Source organism: Helicoverpa armigera, chromosome 16, assembly GCF_030705265.1.
Source record: "Helicoverpa armigera isolate CAAS_96S chromosome 16, ASM3070526v1, whole genome shotgun sequence".
NCBI classification, from domain to species: Eukaryota; Metazoa; Arthropoda; class Insecta; order Lepidoptera; family Noctuidae; genus Helicoverpa; species Helicoverpa armigera.
In genome coordinates, this window is record NC_087135.1 from 3,757,099 (window position 1) to 3,778,063 (window position 20,965).

Here is a 20,965-nt window from a genome sequence, read left to right on the forward strand (position 1 = left end):
TATTGCAGTTGTAATCTAAATCAAACTGACATGTTTGCATTTTAATGGTGCATTGTCTTAACGATTAGCAGTACCTAGGTTGGATTAGTTACCTCTCATATGTAACAACTTAAGCCCAGACTTCTATAGAGCGGAACGGAGAAGTTTTCAAACAAATAATAGGTAGCATTTCGCTAGTCAAACTCGTTATTCTAACTGAAATATGAATATATTTCTGCAGAAATACTGGTAGTAAAAGTAATTGAAAAGATCGAAGGAGCCTTAAGATTCACCGGTAGTGGGGATCGGTCACGACGACCGTAACTTGGCATTCGGCGTCGCTATGTTTACTAATCCTTTTGAACACAAAGTAGGGTTATCACTCATTATTTTGTTTTAGCAGATCATGACTGTCTTTGAACATGTCTTTGGCAGTCAGAAGGCAGTCAGAAGACAATAAGTCTGACAACCAGTTTTCAAGGGAATTGGGTGGCTCCGGTTGAAGAGTTCAGACAGGCAGTCGATACTTGTTAAACACTGGTACACAGCAGTTACTTAGTCATCCGGTTAGTCTGGAAGCGGACTACAATAATAGTTGGTAAAGGCTCTGGAGATGATGAGTATTTCCCAATCATGAAATGATCTCCCTCTCTGGGACTCGGGAGGGAGTCTCAGACCTTTGTTGACCAAAAACTTGCCAATGTTCTTTTTATGAGCCCTTTGTGAAACAAAAACCAGAGTCTCGATAACAATCTCGCAGACTTAGAGCTGCCATCCGTCCGGGTTTCCCCGGATTTGTCCTCATTTCTAGGCCGTCGGGGGGCCGTCCGGGCGGGGTTTCAAGAAGTGTCCGGGGAAAACCCGGGAAAAACGGAGAAAAAAGTATATGTTAATAGGAAATGGATTACAAATGAGGTATTCATTTGTTTAAAAAAAATCGTACTCGTTCGGGGAAAAAATGCGATTTACGCCAAATGCCCGGGTTTTTTTAAAGTTTGTCCGGGTTTGTCAAAATCCGAGGTGGCAGCCCTACCGCAGACCCGTCATGGTTCGGCTCTATGGAGCCTTTCAAATAGCATACATATTTTTGAGGTTCTTCGCATGCAACGCGCATATAACAAGGTGGTATCTGGTGGTAACCCTAGCTATGACAGAACAAATATATTTGGACACCGTGACCGTTGGTGTGACCTTAAGCCAATGACTCATAACAATGTTTTGGGAGTAGGTACAATTTTGTTGTACGAATGTATGATGTGATTATAATGTGCTTTTTCTATTCGTTTTTATTTTGTGTCGAATTATATAAATTGACACATTGTCACCGGGTTCTACGTTGCAATGGACAATGCTCATGAAGTATGAGAAAAAAATCCAGGCCCGGCGCAAAAGAAATGTAACTCAAAATATAGGTAAAAATAAGTAATTAAATATTACATAGAGGGCATTATCGAAATCAGTGGCTATATGTGTGAAATTGCTATTTTAATTTTAACATCTGCGGTACATTGCTACTCAAGATTTTAGAGGTAACATAATGTATTAGTAAAAGGAACAGCAAACAAATACAGTTCTGGTTTAAGAGTGTACATAATGACATGTTTATAGCAAATTCTCCACTATTCTACCTACTTTTACAAGATAATAGGATGATAGAACTAAAACAGGATATGAATGTACTTTTCATTTTAATAATAACGCTTAAAAGTCATCGATTCTTTATTTCTAACACGACGAGATCCAAAAATGTTGCGGGATGCGCGAACTGTTCCTCATGTCTAGCCCACCCTAAGTAATGTAAAACGCTCATGACGCGATGACGTGGGCGCTGCAGCCTGTACTTCGGTATTGATTTATCTTTTTGGAGAAGCTTATTACTTGCCATATTACTTGTTTGTTGTTTCAGATAGCACTTTAATTAAACTATTAGCCCCAGCTGCTCATGTTTCCCCTTTAAAAAATCAAATAGCAATTTCATACATTTAGCCATTGATTTCGATGATGCCTCCTATGCAGTATTTCATTACTTATTATTACCTATAATTTGAGTTACTTTTCGTTTGCGCCGGGCTTGGGTTTTTTTTGAGCATTGTCCTTTGCATCAAAGCTAGATCTCTTTCTCAGCAGATACGCAGAATAGGATATTTAATTTTACTTTATCTTTCGTTTATTAATTTATTCACAGATTAAGACAGTAGGTAAAGGTTAAGTATACAGACATGAAGACCGAGCCTAATTATTTGAAAAAGTACTCATTCAGTACATTAGATGGAGGCTTTGCTAAATGAAGATGGCATTGGATGCATCCAATGCCGAATGCCGTAGAATTCACCTTTCAGGCCTTGCTTTCAATAGGTAAGGAAGCCAATTTGTGATATTTGAGTTCTTATTGCCTTTCGGAAATGTTTAGCTAGATGTTATAACTTCCATTCCATAACAGATGAAATATTCACGACGTTGACTGGTACCATACTACCATATGCTACTCTAACTTTTTTTATCTCGACATGTGGTCGACACACCGTTCAATGTTCATAATTCTTGACTATATTTATAAAATTTGTATTTCTCAGCAAACGTGTGTCTTTGGCATAATTTCAGGGAGATTTTAGCTGGTGAGTATAGGTACCTACCTAATGAGGTAAATAAAACAAATGAAATAATTTATTTACATTTATTGCGATAGGATACAATATTTACAGAATACATCACAATCTAGACATACATTTAGTTTGACTAAGTGAGAAGACAAAAGAATACGAGATTATATCTGTGGTGTTAAGGCAAAAGGGGATGAGTCAGAAATTGTGAAAAATGAGTTAATTACACAGTTGGGTACAAAATTTTACGAACTATCATGGTAAAAAGGAAATAAGTCAATATAATGTATTTTATTTCGTGAATCTCCAATAAAAAATACGAGTCTAGTCATAAATAGCAAAACCTAAAAAGTAAAAAGGAGTTTTGTCTAGTTATCTTCTTATTGCATACGTGATCCTTTACTTATAAAATTAGGTATAATGAGATAAGTCGACTTGTGCCTAAATTCATATTCATCGTTCCGCGTTAGTTGCATTTCGCGCGCGAAGTTGACGTCTTTTTACTAGTGCAACGGTGCAAAAAATCCTAAAATTATGGTTTACGTGGGTAATTTGAGTGTTGAAACCTACAGAAATGAATAGGATTAACAAGTTCGATTTAACTAAGTATGATGGATTTAAAACCTTTAAATTATAAGCTGATTCGGATCTGGAGGACAACCAGTATGGTTTCCGTAAAGGGCGTTCAACAGTTGACGCTATACTGCGTCCTCCACGCATGCGCGTGAGGATCCTGGCGGTCCTGGCGGAGGAAGCAGTCGACCGGGGCGAGGTGGTTTTGGCGGTGCCGCATGACATCGCTAACGCGTTCAACACCCTGCCCTGGGCCCCGATTCTCCTAAGTTAATAATGTCAAAATCGAATAGAAATCGAATCGCAATATGATCGTAATAGCAGTTTTAACCATATCGGGCATTCTGCTACTAATAAAAGACCAATCGTATTCGATTGACATTTGATTGGTGTGCGATTGGTCTGCTATTTTGATGATTTTGGTCTATACGGTAGTTTGCTGTACAATCATTTTGCAATCGTAAATCATTTGCAGACAAAATGATTCATTATTGAATGACAGAAAAGGATAAAAACGTTTATTTCAAAGAAAAAATAGCGGAATGCCACATATGCTTCAATAGTAATCGAGTCGGGATTGGATCTCAGTCGAATCGAGTCGAGCGTCAATCGAAGGTCGCTTAAGTAAAATTAGGAGAATCGGGCCCCTGGAATATCATAAAGGAGGCGCTCCGTTATCATGGAGTGCCAGGGTACCTCCGTCGCATAATCGGGGCCTATTTATCCGAAAGAGCTGTCGTGTACCCGGGTCGAGAAGGATGGGGTCGTCAGAACATCTCGTCCTCAGGGGTCGGTTCTCGGCCCTCTCCTGTGGAACATTGGCTACGATTGGGTCCTGCGCGGTGCGCTTCTCCACGGCGTCAGCGTGATATGCTACGCTGACGACACGCTAGTCACAGCACATGGGTAGACGTACCGGCAGGCGGCCATTCGGGCCACAGCCAGTGTCGCGCAGGTCGTGGGTAGGTCTTGGCCTCGAAGTGGCCTTACACAAATCCGAGGCCCTTTACTTCCATGGGCCAAGGAAGAAGCCACCTCCGGGGTCCAGTATCGTGGTGGGAGGGGTTACCATCGCTGTGGAGCCGACAATGAAATACCTGGGACTCGTTCTCGAAAGTCGTTGGGACTTCGGGCCACACTTCCAGCGGCTCGCTCCTCGGTTGTTGGTCGCAGCTTCAGCGCTCTCACGCTTGTTGCCCAACCTCAGGTGACCCAATACCTCCTGCCGGAGGCTCTATATGGGGGTCGTGCGGGCGATGGCGCTTTACGCCGCGCCAGTATGGGCGAACACCCTGACGGCCCGCAACCTTGCAGTGCTGCGAAGACCACAGCGAGCGATGGCCATCAGGGTTATAAGAGGATCTCACATTAGGATTTCTTGCGACTCAGGGAATCCTAGTGTGAGATCCAGTGTCATATGATATTGTAAACAAATATTTTTTATGTTTCAATAAAGATTTATTTATTTATTATACCGCACGATCTCCTTCGAAGCTGCATGCCTCCTAGCCGGATCCCGGGACTTCGAGACCGACAGCCCTCGCGTCACTCTATACATGGCGCGAGGAAGCGGTGGGGCGGGCCGAGCGCCTCGTGCCTCAGCAAGTTGAGGTGCGCAGGGCAGAGCTCCGCCAAGACCTCATTGCGGAATGGGAGCAGCGACTTGCGCGACCCACGGCAGGGCACGCCGCTATCGCGGCGGTAAGGCCCATAATGAAGGAGTGGCTGGAGGGACGCCACGGCGCCCTCAGCTTCCAGCTGACACAGGTCCTTACCGGACATGGGTGTTTCGGAAAGTTCCTGTGTCGCATCGGTCGGAAGCCCACGCCCGAATGCCACCACTGTGGCATCTGGGGCAACGCAGCGCCGTGACCTAGCGGCAGCAGTAGACGCTGCGGGAAGTCTTTCGCTGCCGGCTGTCGTGTCCTGCATGGTCGGCAGCGAAGATGGATGGAACTCCGTCGCCTCCTTTTGTGAGGATGTGATGGTTTTAAAGGAGGCGGCGGAAAGGGAGAGAGAAGCTGCATCCTCTCTCCCCGCCCGCAGCAGACGTGGAGGACGTCGCAGGCTGACTGATCTCCGGCCACCATAGGGCGCGGCCTGCGGTCGACAGACTAGGGGCGTCTGTCGTCCGATCAGAAACAGGCCTCGAAACGGTGGCGTTGTGTTGCGAGCGCCTCTTTTAGTGGAGCTTGCTGTGGCTGCTGGGTGACGGCCACAGCGGATGACGGGGCCCGCCTTTGAACATCTGGGGGGCCAATACCTGTCGGAGGTGTGGAAGAATGCTTTAGCGATACCCGTGCCCTCGACAATAGGTAATTGAAGGCAACACTGGGTGGGTTTTTAGCCGGTAAGAGTTCGGCACACCCCCTCCACCGACCCCAGGTAGAGGGAAGTCCATGAGGATTTCACCCCTGCCAAAAAAAAGGTATATACGTAAATAATAATAGCAAATAAAGAGACGAGTCGTTCTAGGTTTTTTTTTAAATTTGTACCGTGTTATGGAAAAAGGAGATATGTCAGTTATTTTAATAATTAAGAAATAAAAATATTTTTCGGTTACATGTAAAAGACGACTAAATTAATAAATGAAAATTAAAACAGAGTTGTGTTAATTATTTCTATACACTTTTGATTAAACTGCATTTTTATTACAAAACTAACACGCGTTTTTTTGATTAGCCCCTGGTGAAAAGTTGTGTTTTTTGACTCATCCCCTTTTGCCTTAACACCACAGATATTAATTATAAGAGATTCTACTTTTCAATGAGACCAGCATTGTATTCTTTAAAATTACATTTTTTCTTCAAAATTCGTGCTAGAATTTATCACATCAATAAGGACCCTAAACTCCGATCTACTTCATAATATTGACTCGTAGGTACACTATGTAGTTGCACTGCAATATAATTATAAGTTCTACCATGTAAATGCTCCTACCCAAAAGCTAAGATATACATACCTAGTAAATACCGTCGATAGATTTCTTTTTATAATCCATAGGTAACACAAATTTACATGAATGAAATCATATTCAGAATGCTAATAAATACCGATATTAAGCTAAAATAGTATATTTTCACCAACAAAATAGATAAAACTGTAACTGCGTAAGTATTTACGCTACGTTTAGATAAGTGTTGCTATGTAGCTGATGCATAGATTCTGAGTAGGCGTTAACTTTTAGTTTATTTAAAAAATACGTAAAATTTCATGAATAAGGAGGTATGTAGCTACGTCATATCGTTTAATTTTAATTTTTTATCTGAGATTCTATTTCTTTAATGCTTACAAATAATTTTTAAATGAATCATTTAAAGCGTTTGATGTTTTTAGCGCCTGAAAAGCTTCTGCTTTGGTACTGGGGTATTTATCACTGACCATGTTAATAAATCATTTTGAAAAAATTGCTGGGATAAATAATATAGTTATTGATTCTTCATACGCGAATAAAGCTTTTGTTACAATGATATTACAGGAAAGCACGTTGCTATTATATTTTACAAGGCACCACAAAACTAAATCTATTTACTAAAATTATGGAATGAAAAACTGCGATGCCCGTAACATAAAAAAGGTATAAAAAAGCTTTAAAACAACTGGAAGACAAAAGATTCTTATAAATTGAATTAAATTAATGCTTCACAAGTCTACTGTTACAATTTTGTATCATGGTGTTTAAGATGTTAAGATTTTCACAATATTAATTAATCTTTACAAATCATTATTTGTGTTCTAATCTGTTACAATCCATGTGCAGTTTCTCTTATATTTTCAAACAGCAAAGCAATTACATACCCTGCCTCATCGATACATTATTTTCCATCGATCTATGATCATTCTAAAAACGCGTCAAAGTACAAAACAACACATTTTCATGAGCCTTAAACTTACCAGGTACAAATTATACATGTCATTATATAATTTTATTATTTTCATACACATACTACCTTTAACTACTGCTACAATTTTTGTGTTTGAGTAAAATCGAGCATAGTAAGGTGAATAAGTAGTTTTTATCTAATTGATCTCGACACCATAGTATATTAAATATTGACGATGTGAATTTTCTTCTTGCAGAGTCTGAAAAGAAAAAAAAATGTATTAAAGGAAATTAATATATGAAGCTTTGAATATAATGTAAACATAACGTAGTAAAGCTCAAGTAAAAAAAAACAATTAGAAATATGGCTTCCGACATGAAACCTAAGGTTAGGGTTAATTCTGAAGAAAATACATTGTGTTAACTTTGCTTTGTTGAGGATGATTCCTTGCTCATGGGGGTGCTCAACTTGGTATCTATAACCTGAAGAAAAATAGTTCCTTACCTTACAAATCTTTGATGTAGACGCTAGCTTCGAAGTGCGGGGCTTCGGGCTGCGGGCCGTCAGGAATATCCGCGTACAAGATGGAGTAAACGCTCTTGTATCCAAGTCTTTCAGCCGCGCGGGCCGAGAAAGCCGAAGTTGTGTCCATGCGAATGGCGCCAGCGCCATTTTGTTTAGCGATGCGTCTGGAACATTTAAGGAACAATTGAAGAGCGTTCGGGGTCCATTGTAACTAGGGGCTAATTGTATCACGTGATTGATAGGTCAACGCACTCGGTTATCAATTCGGCTATGATTTTATGTGGAAAAAATCGTAATACAACTTTTTAGGGTTCCGTAGCCAAAATGGCAAAAACGGAACCCTTATAGTTTCGTCATGTCCGTCTGTCCGTCTGTCCGTCTGTCCGTCTGTCACAGCCGATTCACTCGGAAACTATAAGTACTACAGTGATGAAATTTGATGGGAATATGTGTTGTATGAACCGCTACAAAAATATGACACTAAATAGTAAAAAAAAGAATTGGGGGTGGGGCCCCCCATACATGTAACTGAGGGATGAAATTTTTTTTTTCGATGTACATACCCGTGTGGGGTATCAATGGAAAGGTCTTTTAAAATGATATAAAGTTTTCTAAAAAACATTTTTCTTAAAGTGAACGGTTTTTGAGATATCAGCTCTCAAAGTCGTAAAAAGTATGTCCCCCCCCCTCTATTTTTATAACTACGGGGTATAAAATTCTAAAAAAAATAGAGGTGATGCATGCTAATTAACTCTTTCAACGATTTTTGGTTTGATCAAAGTATCTCTTATAGTTTTTGAGATAGGTTGATTTAACTGTAATTTACGGAACCCTTCGTGCACGAGTCCGACTCGCACTTGGCCGGTTTTATGTAACATGTAATAAGAATTACGTAAATAAGCCTATTTAAATATTTTTTTCATAAAATTATAATAATAGCCAATTTGTACAAAGAACTTCGTACTATAGTTTAGCTTTTGTGACATATTAGATTGGCTAGTCTTTTCCTGGTAGAAGCGAACACGACAAAATATTTTTTAATCACAAAGTCAAGGAAGCAATCTTACACGTAATTACGTCTAAGTATCGCGACCTATTCGCGATTTGACATGCTAGTAGGGACGGTTTCCTTGTGAACTATTTACAATAGAATATTATTATATCACAATTATGGCACGCGTGGTTTGTTCATGGGACCAAAACATTGTACTCATATCGCTACAAAATCTAAACCAGTCTTCCATTTTCCGATGTAGGTACTAAAAATACTGAGATTTAAAAAAATATTTTTATTCATTGGGAACTTTTAGACATAGGTTTAATTGATAAAATCCTAGGTTCATTTATGGTTTCAGATTTCATTATTTTCAGGGCCGTTACACCAGCGGATTTTCCTCTCAGTATTTTTTACGCACGATATAAAAAAACCGGCCAAGTGCGAGTCGGACTCGCGCACGAAGGGTTCCGTACCAGAGCAAAAATTAGCAAAAAAATTACAGTTAAATCAACCTATCTCAAAAACTATAAGAGATACTTTGATCAAACCAAAAATCGTTGAAAGAGTTAATTAGCATGCATCACCTCTATTTTTTTTAGAATTTTATACCCCGTAGTTATAAAAATAGAGGGGGGGGGACATACTTTTTACGACTTTGAGAGCTGATATCTCAAAAACCGTTCACTTTAAGAAAAATGTTTTTTAGAAAACTTTATATCATTTTAAAAGACCTTTCCATTGATACCCACACGGGTATGTACATCGAAAAAAAATTTCATCCCTCAGTTACATGTATGGGGGGCCCCACCCCCAATTCTTTTTTTTACTATTTAGTGTCATATTTTTGTAGCGGTTCATACAACACATATTCCCATCAAATTTCATCACTGTAGTACTTATAGTTTCCGAGTAAATCGGCTGTGACAGACGGACAGACGGACAGACGGACAGACGGACAGACGGACAGACGGACATGACGAAACTATAAGGGTTCCGTTTTTGCCATTTTGGCTACGGAACCCTAAAAACTATCGCGCGGTTTCACGTATCATCCCTTGAACCGGTAGTCATCAGAGCGTTTTCCCTCTCTGAAAAACCGAGCGGAAAATCCGCTAGTGTGAAAATGCTATTAATAAATAGGTATACGCGGTATATCGTTTAAGCAAGCTTGTTAACTGTTGTGTTTATAAACACTGTGAGGGACTATTACAACGCAATCATTTTAAGCGTCCTATTTATTTCAATTGCTCTGTCAACAAACATGCATGTTTAGCTCAGATATTTATAGCTTAGGTACTACTTGTTCCAGTTAAGATAATATTGAAATGTCTAGCTTCTTTGATGGGCCGTTAGTAGGTGTTTTCATTTGATTGCGCTTTCGTTCCAAATCACGTGGTGGTTTGGCTTGTAGATACCTATCTATCTATCGATTAAATAAAAATGAATCGTTGTTCGTTATGCTCCTGCTCCATCTGCGTTAGCGTTAACGTTAATGTCAATGGCCAACTACACGTTACTTATAGCATTAAAAATGCGTGTTGGCTACACTTACGCAAAGAGTTAATCCCTCATGAAGTAACGCGTTAACATACATTAAAGAGATTAAACTCAGACACACAAAATAATTCTAAAAACTAAAGCTTTCTCATTTGACCATTCCATTATCGTGCTCGTAAAATGCAGTTACAACTTAAACAAAGTATCTACACTCGTCCTTGCATGCGTGCAATGAGATGGCATTAATGTAGCCAATATCACTTAGCGCTATAAGCTACGCACTAAAACCCTTTGATGCGTCCAAAAAACCGACACCCGAGTTATCGCTTAACGTTTAATGCTATTTATATTGCCATTAGTATAAATTGACATTAAAACGTTGGCCACATCTGCGTAATGCCAAAATTTAACGCGTTAAGACGCAGGTGGAGCAGTAGCATTAGTCTGATTAAAACTCGAGAACGGCTGGGCCGATTGAGTTGATTTTGAACGATACGAAGTTCACGGGATCAGCTAGTTTATGAAATAAATGTTTTAGGTAATTACATTAACTATGCCAATACTTTAGATGCCATTCATTACTGGGTACTTGGCTGTACTGCATCAGAAAGTAGGTACAATAGCATGTTAGTCAACAAATGAGACGGTCTCGTGACGACTCAGTCCTTGTGATGCCGTAACAATTTGCGCAATGAACGCGTAGAACTGTTGACAATACGTTTAATACAAGGAACTACATATTTATATACTTACTGAATAACACGTGTCCATTTATGTATTTTATAACAATACATAAAACAAAGGTAGAGTTATTTTATGGCAATCGATTAACTTAACACATTATAAAGACATAAATATTCTACGTTAAATAAATGTGGTAAGTCGACATAAATATTTTATGTCCAATAAATGTACCAATGTATTGACTCAGCTAAGAACAATTAATTGCACGAGCATGATGATGATTTAACGAAGATCATATTTTATTACCTTTAGATTAGATTGCTATAAGGTTGAGATACGTAGTCAAGACTTAAGTTCACTAATAACCTAAACGACTTTTTTTCTGAATACAATTGTTAACAAGAATTTAATAAATAGCTATAAAACTGACGTTTACTTCGTGTCGGTGCATTCGTGCTTTCCGGCCATTTTCGCCATTCCACTATCGTCATAGGTTTTGGCATTACTCTGAGTTGCTAACTGTAATTTAATATCTATATATCTTGTCCCTGTGTGTATATTCCCTGTCATTACAAACTTGTACGACTTGTACTCGGTAAAATTACATCATAATTAGGTACCTACATATATGGGTCTGTAATTAATAACTTAATTCTGTCTGAATCAAGTATGTAAACGAATATTTTGTCTTAATTAAATTGTAGGATTTTGTCTGTTATTATTGAATTTGCCTCGGGGACTGAATTCATCTAGTTTGTGATTATTTAGTATTTACTAGGATACATTTACATACCGGTATTAATAAGCTTAATGTCATGTTTTATTTGTGAAGGATGACTGATTTCAAATAGATATTATTTTGTTAAGGTGCACTATTTTGTTTTATGATTTCCTTCAGCTATTTGAAGTGCAATAAATAATAATTAATGTTGTTCCATTAAAAATTGTCGGATTATACCAATACGCATACCACTGTGAAATTAAATTAGTAGCGTAGTTCCCGGATCATAATATACTGATTTTCTCGGTATTCAGTATATAGTAAAACGGAATCTGTTTTTTTACATGGTTTTCAGAATTTTCATCGTGAGATGTGAATGTGAGTGAATTGTATTTATCTTAGGTTTAAGGCACCTTCTGTCGATCATTGGGGAGAATTCCTAGGTGTAAAGTCTGAATTAGTATAACTTCAACTTATGTTAAAAAAGTAATTTGTTAATTTTATGCATTATTCCAAACATTAATTCGTTCGCACCTGGTACGTGTGAACAGGTGCATTAATGTAACTAATCGAAACCATTACAAACTACGAGATTGCCATATAGAACCTGATTTATTGATTAACCTTCTATATCAGTGAACGCTTTATTTTACACTTCCTATATTGATAAACAAATTATATCTTAGACTTGAATTATCTGTGTACATTAACAACTAGGTACATGATTGATTGCAGTGTTAAAAAAGCCCGCGGGAAAAATGATCAAAAACACCGTTTTTCTTTTGTTATAAAAACTTAGTTTTGCAAGACTTTTTTTATTTCAGGACTAATTTAAAAGTGCTTACAAAGCTTTAAACGCAGTCAGATAGACTATCCGTCAGTTGCACAAAGCTCCATTAAAGTTAAAACTTCTTTAAATCTATTGCTGACTCTTCCTTTATCAACGAGTCAAAAGTGAAGTGATAGCAATAGATTTAATTAAGCTTTAACTTTAATGGAGCTTTTTGCAACTAACGGCATTTCACAAACAACATAATGTGTGGCTAGCAACTAGTCTACGCAACATTATCTTTACACTTGTATAAACTTGTATATTTAAAACTTGTATAAAGTTTCAACTACATACATATTACTTACTAGCGGTATTTTCGTGGTTTCACCCGCGTCCCGTGATTTAATTTAGTGAATTAAAGTGAAGGAATTACTGCCCGTACTGGGACCGTACTTTCCAACAGTTTCAAATCGATTCAGCAGTTTCGGAGCCTTTTGGCTACAAACAAAGAAAATAATGTTCGCTCTTTACTATGCTAGTATAGATATTCATGGACACGCTTATGATAATAAACTACATTTTTGCGCATAAGTAAATGGTTAGTGCCGGAAGGAATTAAATGTACTCTAGCCAATAGTTAAAATTATTAATAACTGTTAATCGATGACTAACCAAAACGTCCACGTGGCTTTGCTTGTAAACCTTGAACTCTAAGAAATAAATTGTTAGAGTATGTTTGATTTATGTTTTACAAATATGTTTAATAAATCACTATTTATTGAGGTATATTTGCTCTAAAATTTTCTGAAAAATATTATTTGTCGATAAGTACGTACCGGAAATATAACGAACTAGCTGTTGCCCGCAACTTCGTCTGCGTGGGCAAGTTTCATACAAACTTTCATCCCCTATTTTATCCCCTTGGGGGGAGAATTGATCAAAATCCTTTCTTAGCGGATGCCTACGTCATAACATCTACCTGCATGCCAAATTTCAGCCCGATCCGTCCAGTGGTTTCAGCTGTGCGTTGATAGATCACTATGTCAGTCAGTCAGTCACCTTTGAGTTTTATATATTTAGATAGATAATTAACGTAAGGGCGGTGTTTCAAATAAGTTATAAGGTACATTTGGATTGCTCTATCGATTTGTATGATGAATGAATATTTAAATTAAAGATTTCTTTGTCTATACACTTTTTAAATCACGAAACTGAAACTTATAAAGTTGTAGCCACATCATGGAGAAAATTATCTTATTTATTTTGCTTAATATTTTTGGAGTAGATATTTAGGTATCTTTTAGAAAATTTAGATATTATTCAATTCCTGCATCCTTTTCTGCGTGCAGTAAGTATCGTTGATAGAGGTTAGGGCCGTAACTGATTAAATAGAATGTTATTACTTTTTTAACGCTGCAAGCCACTTAATTCATCTATTAAATCGATATATATGTCGGCTGGTTATTTATGCATCAATCTTTATTAAATAAAACAGGAGTCACGCTGTGTCCGAGTTTTTATACTCCGCGTTTATTCACAAATACTCTGGCAGTTTGTCGAAATTCTCTGATTCCATCCTCCTCCTATCCTAATAATAATACCAGGCGTTACTAAGATTTTATACATTCTAGATTTCATACAAATCCTATAGGTATTTTGAGGTTGATAACAAAATCGTTTGTGAAAACTATTTCCTGCACTTTCATTGATAAGGAGCACAGAGCAATGAATAAATAAATATCGAATTTGTATGTAGGTACAAGCTTTACGAAAACGGATAAGTCATTATAATTCAGTGACAATGCGTCAAGACGTCTTCATTTACGTAATAATAATTTGCTAAAATTACGCAATTATTACTTGTGACTGCTATTATATAACGTCTTCATAACAGCCCTATTACAACTGATGTGGCTGTGACAGATAGATTCTTTGTATTCGTAATTATAATGGCATTCATCGTCTGCGACACATTTTTTAGATATGACAAGCTGATTCTGGCTACGGAATTTTTTGTTCTATGATATTCTGGAAGTTCTATATGGACAATTTCCTGATAGATGTTTGATAGAAGGACCCTCGTGGATTGTCAGAAGATAGTTAATTTTCGTACACACACATAATAAGTAATTTGAAGGTAATAGTGAAACCCACCAAACTTCATAGTCAGCCCTTAGCTTAGATGATCATTGTAAAGTACCATATACGTACCTACCTGATCTGATTTCTATGCTGATCGAGACCGGTCGATTAAAAGTTTGCAGTCTTAGGGGGGTTTTATAGGTGCCTAATATGCATTTAAATTGAAATATTAATGATTGTCAGTCTATTGAAATCTGCTATTTATTTGTTCTATTTCTGGCATGACTAACATCTCGTTTTATTATGATTGTGATTGACCAATAATACCTATGTAATGATTGGAAATAGCCGCATAATATCCTTTAAGCTTTTTTCTTAGAATGATGTGTTATTGAGATTGCAGTTTGAATCATCGTTATTTTATTGCTAGAATTAATCAAAAAGTATTTAATCAATGGTCTTTTATGGTTGTTAGTTATATAAGATGTCTATATTTTTTTATACTATAAATATAAACGAGTAGTTTGAAAAACAATAGGTCAGCAGACGGTGGTATGATTCATAATAACTTAATAGGTAAGCTGCAACACTTTTTGGCCTGCGACAGATTTTGGCCCTTTGAAATCTGTCGCGCGTTTACGCTTGGTTTTTGCTACTCGCGAAAAAAATCCGCCTACGTACCTAAAAGCTCTGTTTCATAGTTCTTTAAGAATACTTAAGGTACTTAGCTTTGTATGAATAATCTTAAACAATTAATATTACATTTTTGACGGGCAGACCTTGAGTCAGACATGAGACTGGAATGGAACTAGTTCTTCTAGATGTTAATCTAAGATTACTAAACGTATGCATTTTTTGTGAAGCACGCTCAATTCAACACAACAGAATATCATAAAAACAAAATTGAGGTTATTACAATAATTTTAACAATTTTTAGTCTATTTTTGTAAGATAGATCTGGAACAAATTGATGCTGTTACTATGCGGCATTATTTTTTAATCTATTAACGTCATTTGGATGTTTGAAAATAAAGGAGCATTTTATAAAGGTACGAGAGTCGATATATTGTATAGATTTGACATTGGGAAGGAAAACGTGGACTAATCAGTTTTGAATTCCACAGAATGGGCTATGTATGACAAAGTTTGCGCACTGAATAAAACTCATTCCTGTATAGTATTGCACTGAAATATTTTTAAGTCGTATTCAATAGTAACAAATTCTTCAGCTTTATTCTTAATTTATTTATTTCAGTCAGACTTCGAACTTCCTTGACTTGACGTAAAAATATGGTAAAATGCACATTTTCGTCAGCAAACGTGGTCAATGACATTTTAAGGTTGTAGAAATAAATAATGTGACTTAGAATGGAGCGAATAAGTAGTTAATGTTGCGATTTTTTCTTTATAAGTCCGTTAATTTCAATACGTACCTATACTTATGTCTAAACAAACGACGAATGTATTTTCTGAATTTCTAAAAATGAAATATTACTGTACACACAAGAATAAAATATTAAATTATGTATTTCAAAATGCATTGTTATTAGCACCTTATATAATTTTAATTAGCAAAACAATAAAATCTGGTCAAGGCTTTGCAATACATAATAAAACTGTAAAAAAACAGTACGACGCGACGGGTTAACGATCACATTAAAATTATCATGTAAAAAAGGCTTTTTACAATGTAAATGTAGTCAAAATCATCTACTTAACTTTACATAAAGCTATTAATAACCGTTACTTAATTAATTATTACTTAGAAAATATATGTAAGCAAGTAGGGGAGAGCGGGGCTGAAAGTGCCGGGGGTAAATTGTGCCGACGCGAATATCTCAAAAACAGAAAGAGATAGATATACGATCGTATTGTGTCGCGTAAGGCCTAACAGTCGCGCACACGCGGCTGCCATTTTAGTTGCGTCAGCGACGCGGACCGAGTCGTACTGCATGTGAGGGTCCTCCAGCGCCACGTAAGTAAATATTTTCGTTTCAATACTTTTTGGTCTCAAGCTAGCATTTTTCGTGCTTTTAATATGTGAGTTTTTGTAAAATGTTTGTTATTTATCCTAGTTTGTTATGCAGTGTAATTTTAATGCTTTGTGTACAGTGATTTTTATATGTGAGACAAAATATCACACTATCATAAACGGGGTAAAATGTGCCGTTCATGTGGGGCTGCTTGTGCCGCGGCACAACCAACCCCTAACCAACCTATATTGTTTCAGTACTGTTTATATTTACGCGAACAATTATGAAAGAAAGAAAATATGCAGTTTCCAGCCTCCTCAATCAGTTGATAATAACACAGGAGATAAAAATGCAGCAGTTTTCTCACCAGAGCTAATAAGACCTAAAGCACCTCCCCGACTAATTGGACATACTAAAGCACGTAAAAGAAAGACAGCTGTTCCTACGGACACTCCAGAGAAAAATGCTTTAGCAGAAGAACAGGCTAGTAAAAAGAAGAAAAAAGAAAGCGAAAATAAAAAGAAGGTTAAGGGAAAAGGGACGGGAAAATGCAAGGGAAAGGGTAAACAAACAAAAAAGCCGACTAGACCCCGCTAAGAGAAGAGTATTGCAAGATGACGACAGTTCTGATGACGAACAAGAATGGTTCTGTATCATTTGTTGTGATGCCTATTCTAACTCTGCCCCTGGAGAACAATGGATTGAATGCAGAGAATGAAGAATTGGGCCCATTTGCAATGTATTGAAGATGAAGAAAACCAAGCATTTGTATGTCCTAATTGTTATTCTGATCAATCACCTGGAGAGTAACTAGTTTTGGTATATTTCTTAAAAAGACTCGAAACTGATTAAAAAGTTAATAATTTTGGAACATATTAATAATTGATCTCATTCGCATAAAAATAAGTACAAACTATTGATTAAAAATACGTTTTTATGTATGAATAATTACATAAGAAGCTTCCTTGTTTTTTTTTTATTATAATACTTAGTATTATACAATTAAACTTTAAAAACTGTTGATTTATATTAAAAAATATAACGAATAAATATATTATTATAAAACTGATGTGTTTTAATTCCCTAATTAATTTTCATTCATATAAAACTCCCAGCATTATCAACGGCACAACCGACCTCAGCTACGGCACAACTTGCCCCAGACTGGGGTTGGTAGTGCCTTGCCGCCTCCGTATAAAAAAATCGCATTTTCATAAAAACTATTAAAAATGTGCAAAATCTGAAGTTAAATTCGTAAAATAGATTAAATTTGGCTTAAGATGAACCACTACTTTCAGACATAGTACTTGTTTTATCCGAATCTTAAAAGGATTTGTCAAAATCGGCACTTTCAGCCCCGCTCTCCCCTACTAAAATTGCTTTGGTTGTTTTGCTCAATACATTTTGTTTTTCTTTCAAAATGCCACGTTTTTCTGTCCTTCTTTTATTAAGTCCATTGCAATAATAAACCTTTATGTGTAATCAAATAACATAAACCTGATTTATCCTAGATTTAAACATTATCACCGTATTTTTTCTCTAGTTTCAATTTCCAAATTATCTTCTATTTATGTTTGAAAGCTGTCATTCAATGTTCAACTCGCGCATGTCAGAAACAAAGTTCTAACGATAAGTAAGAACTTGTCAGACGCAAAGTTCTAGAGCTCTCGAAGTTGGGAAGCTAATAATTTCGGTGACACATTTTGTCGACTCCATTGGTTTGTGTTAACTAAAGTTTTGAGCTTATGTCTGTCAAGAACAGATAAGATTTACTTTGATTTTCTGAAATTCCATTGGTTTTTAAAAGAGAAGAATACTTTGCTTAGAATATCACATGATGTAGTGGAAGATATAAGTTTCGAAATTTTTACATCTTTAGCAGAATCGAGATTTTTAACCTGAAAAAGCCGCGGTGTATTTTAAACTGAAATTGGAAAAAAGAAGGAATGTAGGTATTTTCGTTTTCAGAAACTTAATGTCCAAAAAAAATATGAGCAGAATTTTCTCACGGCTCACATCAATTATTAAACTAAATCTATTTCCATAAATTAAAATATTTTTCATGATTATTACGTATGTAACTGAATATTATCTCCTAATTTGTTACCGCAACTTATTTCATGTTCTGATAAAAAAAGCATTTTATTTACTCGTTAGATAATTAAATGTTTATTTATTCAACATTAAAGCAGGTAGTTTAGTGCATATCAGCGTGGGCTACAAATAATGCACATTTTTTGTTATATATTTAAAGATAGTCATCGGTCTAAATCTAAATGTCAATTAGACTACACCTAGTTTTAAAAGTTCATAAGCTCGTGACGTTGTAACGGGACCGATGCACAAAATGGTAGTATTTTTTTGCAATTCATAAAAATTAGAATTGACGTGTGAAAAAGTTGACATATTCAACTATTTATTTGACCTTTAAGTGAAATAATGTACCTAATGTTTGATTGGAGAAATACCAAGTTTTTTTTATGCAGGTAGCTAGAATTCCTGACCACAGAGCATAAATAACAAAAGAAATACAAAATATTTAATTGAAAAATCGTTTACGCGAAAGTTACATGCTTACCCTTTTGGGTGACAAGTTACATCGTCTCCCTAATCCAATCTCTCCTTAACTACGTATTATTAAAAAAAAAAACAGTTCTACTCACTCTGACTCCTCAGCCAAGACCTTCATAATCCGTCGCCCTCGCCACTCAGAGTGTGTGGACGCGATCCTCACTTCTAACATAGACTTGCAGGATTCTGGAACCTTCTCCCAAATGCGGGCTTCATCGTTCAAATGCTGGAGGACTCGAAGGATGCGCCTGAACTTCTCGTTTGGGCAACTCTCTACTTTGTCTGGTTCTTCTTCGTCCTGTTGTAAAAGGTGAAATTTAAATTTAGTATAGCTAAGAAAATATGCCAGTGAAAACCGAAATGTTCAAAGGAAAAATGGGACCCTATTACTAAGACACTGTCCGTCAGTTACTCCGTCCGTCTGCCACCAGGCCTTATGAACCTTTTAATTGAATAAAATTTGAAAATTTTAGATTATACATATAGCCTCCAATTGTATAGGAGCAAACGTGATTTTTGGCCGTTTCATAGATTATAATTATTGTACTGATGCCTTCTTTTACAAAGTGCGATTCGTACTTGGATGTTTTTCTTGAGAGAAGTTGATATGATCATGAAGTTTGGCTTAGTAACTAAGTATTAACATATCTGTTGGTACATTACAGTGTAAATCTAACATTCATAATGATAGCTTCGATCATACTCATGATATTGCTGATTAATCGCCCTATGCAAATATCTGTCATTGGCTTTGTAGGCAAAGGTTAAAGTGAAAGGATAGTTTCCGCATTTTTTCGTGATACCGATGTCACTGAGACTATTTGAATCTTATTTAAATATCCCAATCATTAGATCGTGCTTGCCTGTCAAGCGAAACCCTTTCGTTTTCGCCCTTGGGTCGGTATTAATTGGCATTTAGATGGAATCTAGATCATTCCTCGAAACAAGAAGATTTATTTTCTTGGGAACATGAATTGAGAGGTAAATAATTTAATTCAAATGTTGGTTTTTTTGCTGCATAACTGCATCAGAGCGCAAAAACATTCACGAATTTAAAAATTTTCAGATAAAATAATATTTCATTTATAAACTGAGATAAACCTTATTAACACGAAAGCCACCATTAAGAATATTTTTCTCAGGACTTGCTTTGTTAGATTAAGAAAACAAAAGCACATGGTACTCATCTATCAATGTGCCATAAAATGTTAACAAACAAAAACAACGGGCAAGTTTGTAACATTAATTTATTATTGAAATACTTTGTTAAGCGGATTTCCTTGAAAGTAAGCTTTCATTGTGTTCGCCTTCGTCAACGAAACATGATGCAAAAGTTTTGTAACATTTCAAACAAATAACAAACTTTGTTATTGAATTTATTTATTTTCTAAAGTAGGCAAATGGAAGTTGAACCTTTTATTTACACAGTCATAGCAATATTTATTTCTTTCAGTATTTACCTATCAGACCAGGATTTACAGGAAAAAACCATAGAAAAAGTTTGAAACGTTATGTAAATTAGGAGCTTCATAACAACAGAAGGAGTGTACGTCATGAAATCATAATTCTTTAATCCAGCTACATATTGCCTACAAATCAAAGCGGAGGTAACGTTTCCTTCAGAAATGGTAACATTGACAAGGTAGCATACAAACGATGGAACACCTGCACTAATTAAAAATGTATCACGAACGTCATGATATTATTCGAACCATAATCGTACAATGAGGATAAATTAAGGCATGGGCACGGTCTGGTCCTCAATACTCAAGTCCTCGTTAATATGCAGTGTGCAGACGACAATATGACATCAAATAAAAAATAAGAACGCTGCTCCATAAGTCTTGTGAAACAGATTAATCGTAACATCAATCAAGCCCGTTATTTAATAAAAATATGAAATGTTGGCACTTTAGTATATGGGAAGGTTGTGTCAACCGAAAGATATATACTTCTGGACAAAAGCCTCAAGTTTCGCCACTTTGCTCGATCTTCAGCAACCCGTATCCACTGCTTTCTGAGAAGGCATGAATACCTACATGCGTGTTATTGCGGTTTGATTTTGATCTTTAAGTCTGTTACCAGCTTCGGAGTGGCAAAGATATTTGACGAGAGTGCTGTACACCATGGAAACATTAAAAATACATATTGCTATTGTACTTCGAGG

General features: G+C 36.5%; 1 protein-coding gene, 1 long non-coding RNA gene and 1 pseudogene across 3 annotated transcripts in view; 2 read left to right on the forward strand and 1 right to left on the reverse strand.

Annotated features, from left to right (window-relative positions):
* Positions 1-2,644: 2,644 nt before the first annotated feature.
* Positions 2,645-5,705, forward strand: LOC135117989 (uncharacterized; annotated as a pseudogene).
* Positions 5,706-6,894: 1,189 nt separating this feature from the next.
* LOC110384476 (arylalkylamine N-acetyltransferase 1) overlaps positions 6,895-20,965 on the reverse strand; it is a 61,352-nt gene continuing 47,281 nt past the window's right edge. For both annotated transcript variants that reach the window (XM_021345774.3, XM_021345773.3), the window contains exons 4-6: positions 18,891-19,096; positions 7,481-7,665; positions 6,895-7,235 (exon numbers count right to left, since the gene is read on the reverse strand). In XM_021345774.3, the coding sequence (XP_021201449.1) occupies positions 7,482-7,665; positions 18,891-19,096 (390 nt within the window). In that variant the 3' untranslated portion in view covers positions 6,895-7,235; position 7,481. The remainder of the gene's footprint in view (positions 7,236-7,480; positions 7,666-18,890; positions 19,097-20,965) is intronic.
* On the forward strand, positions 16,034-16,787 carry LOC135117990 (uncharacterized). Its single transcript, XR_010277290.1, has 2 exons — positions 16,034-16,229; positions 16,485-16,787. It is a non-coding gene; the product is annotated as an uncharacterized LOC135117990 (long non-coding RNA).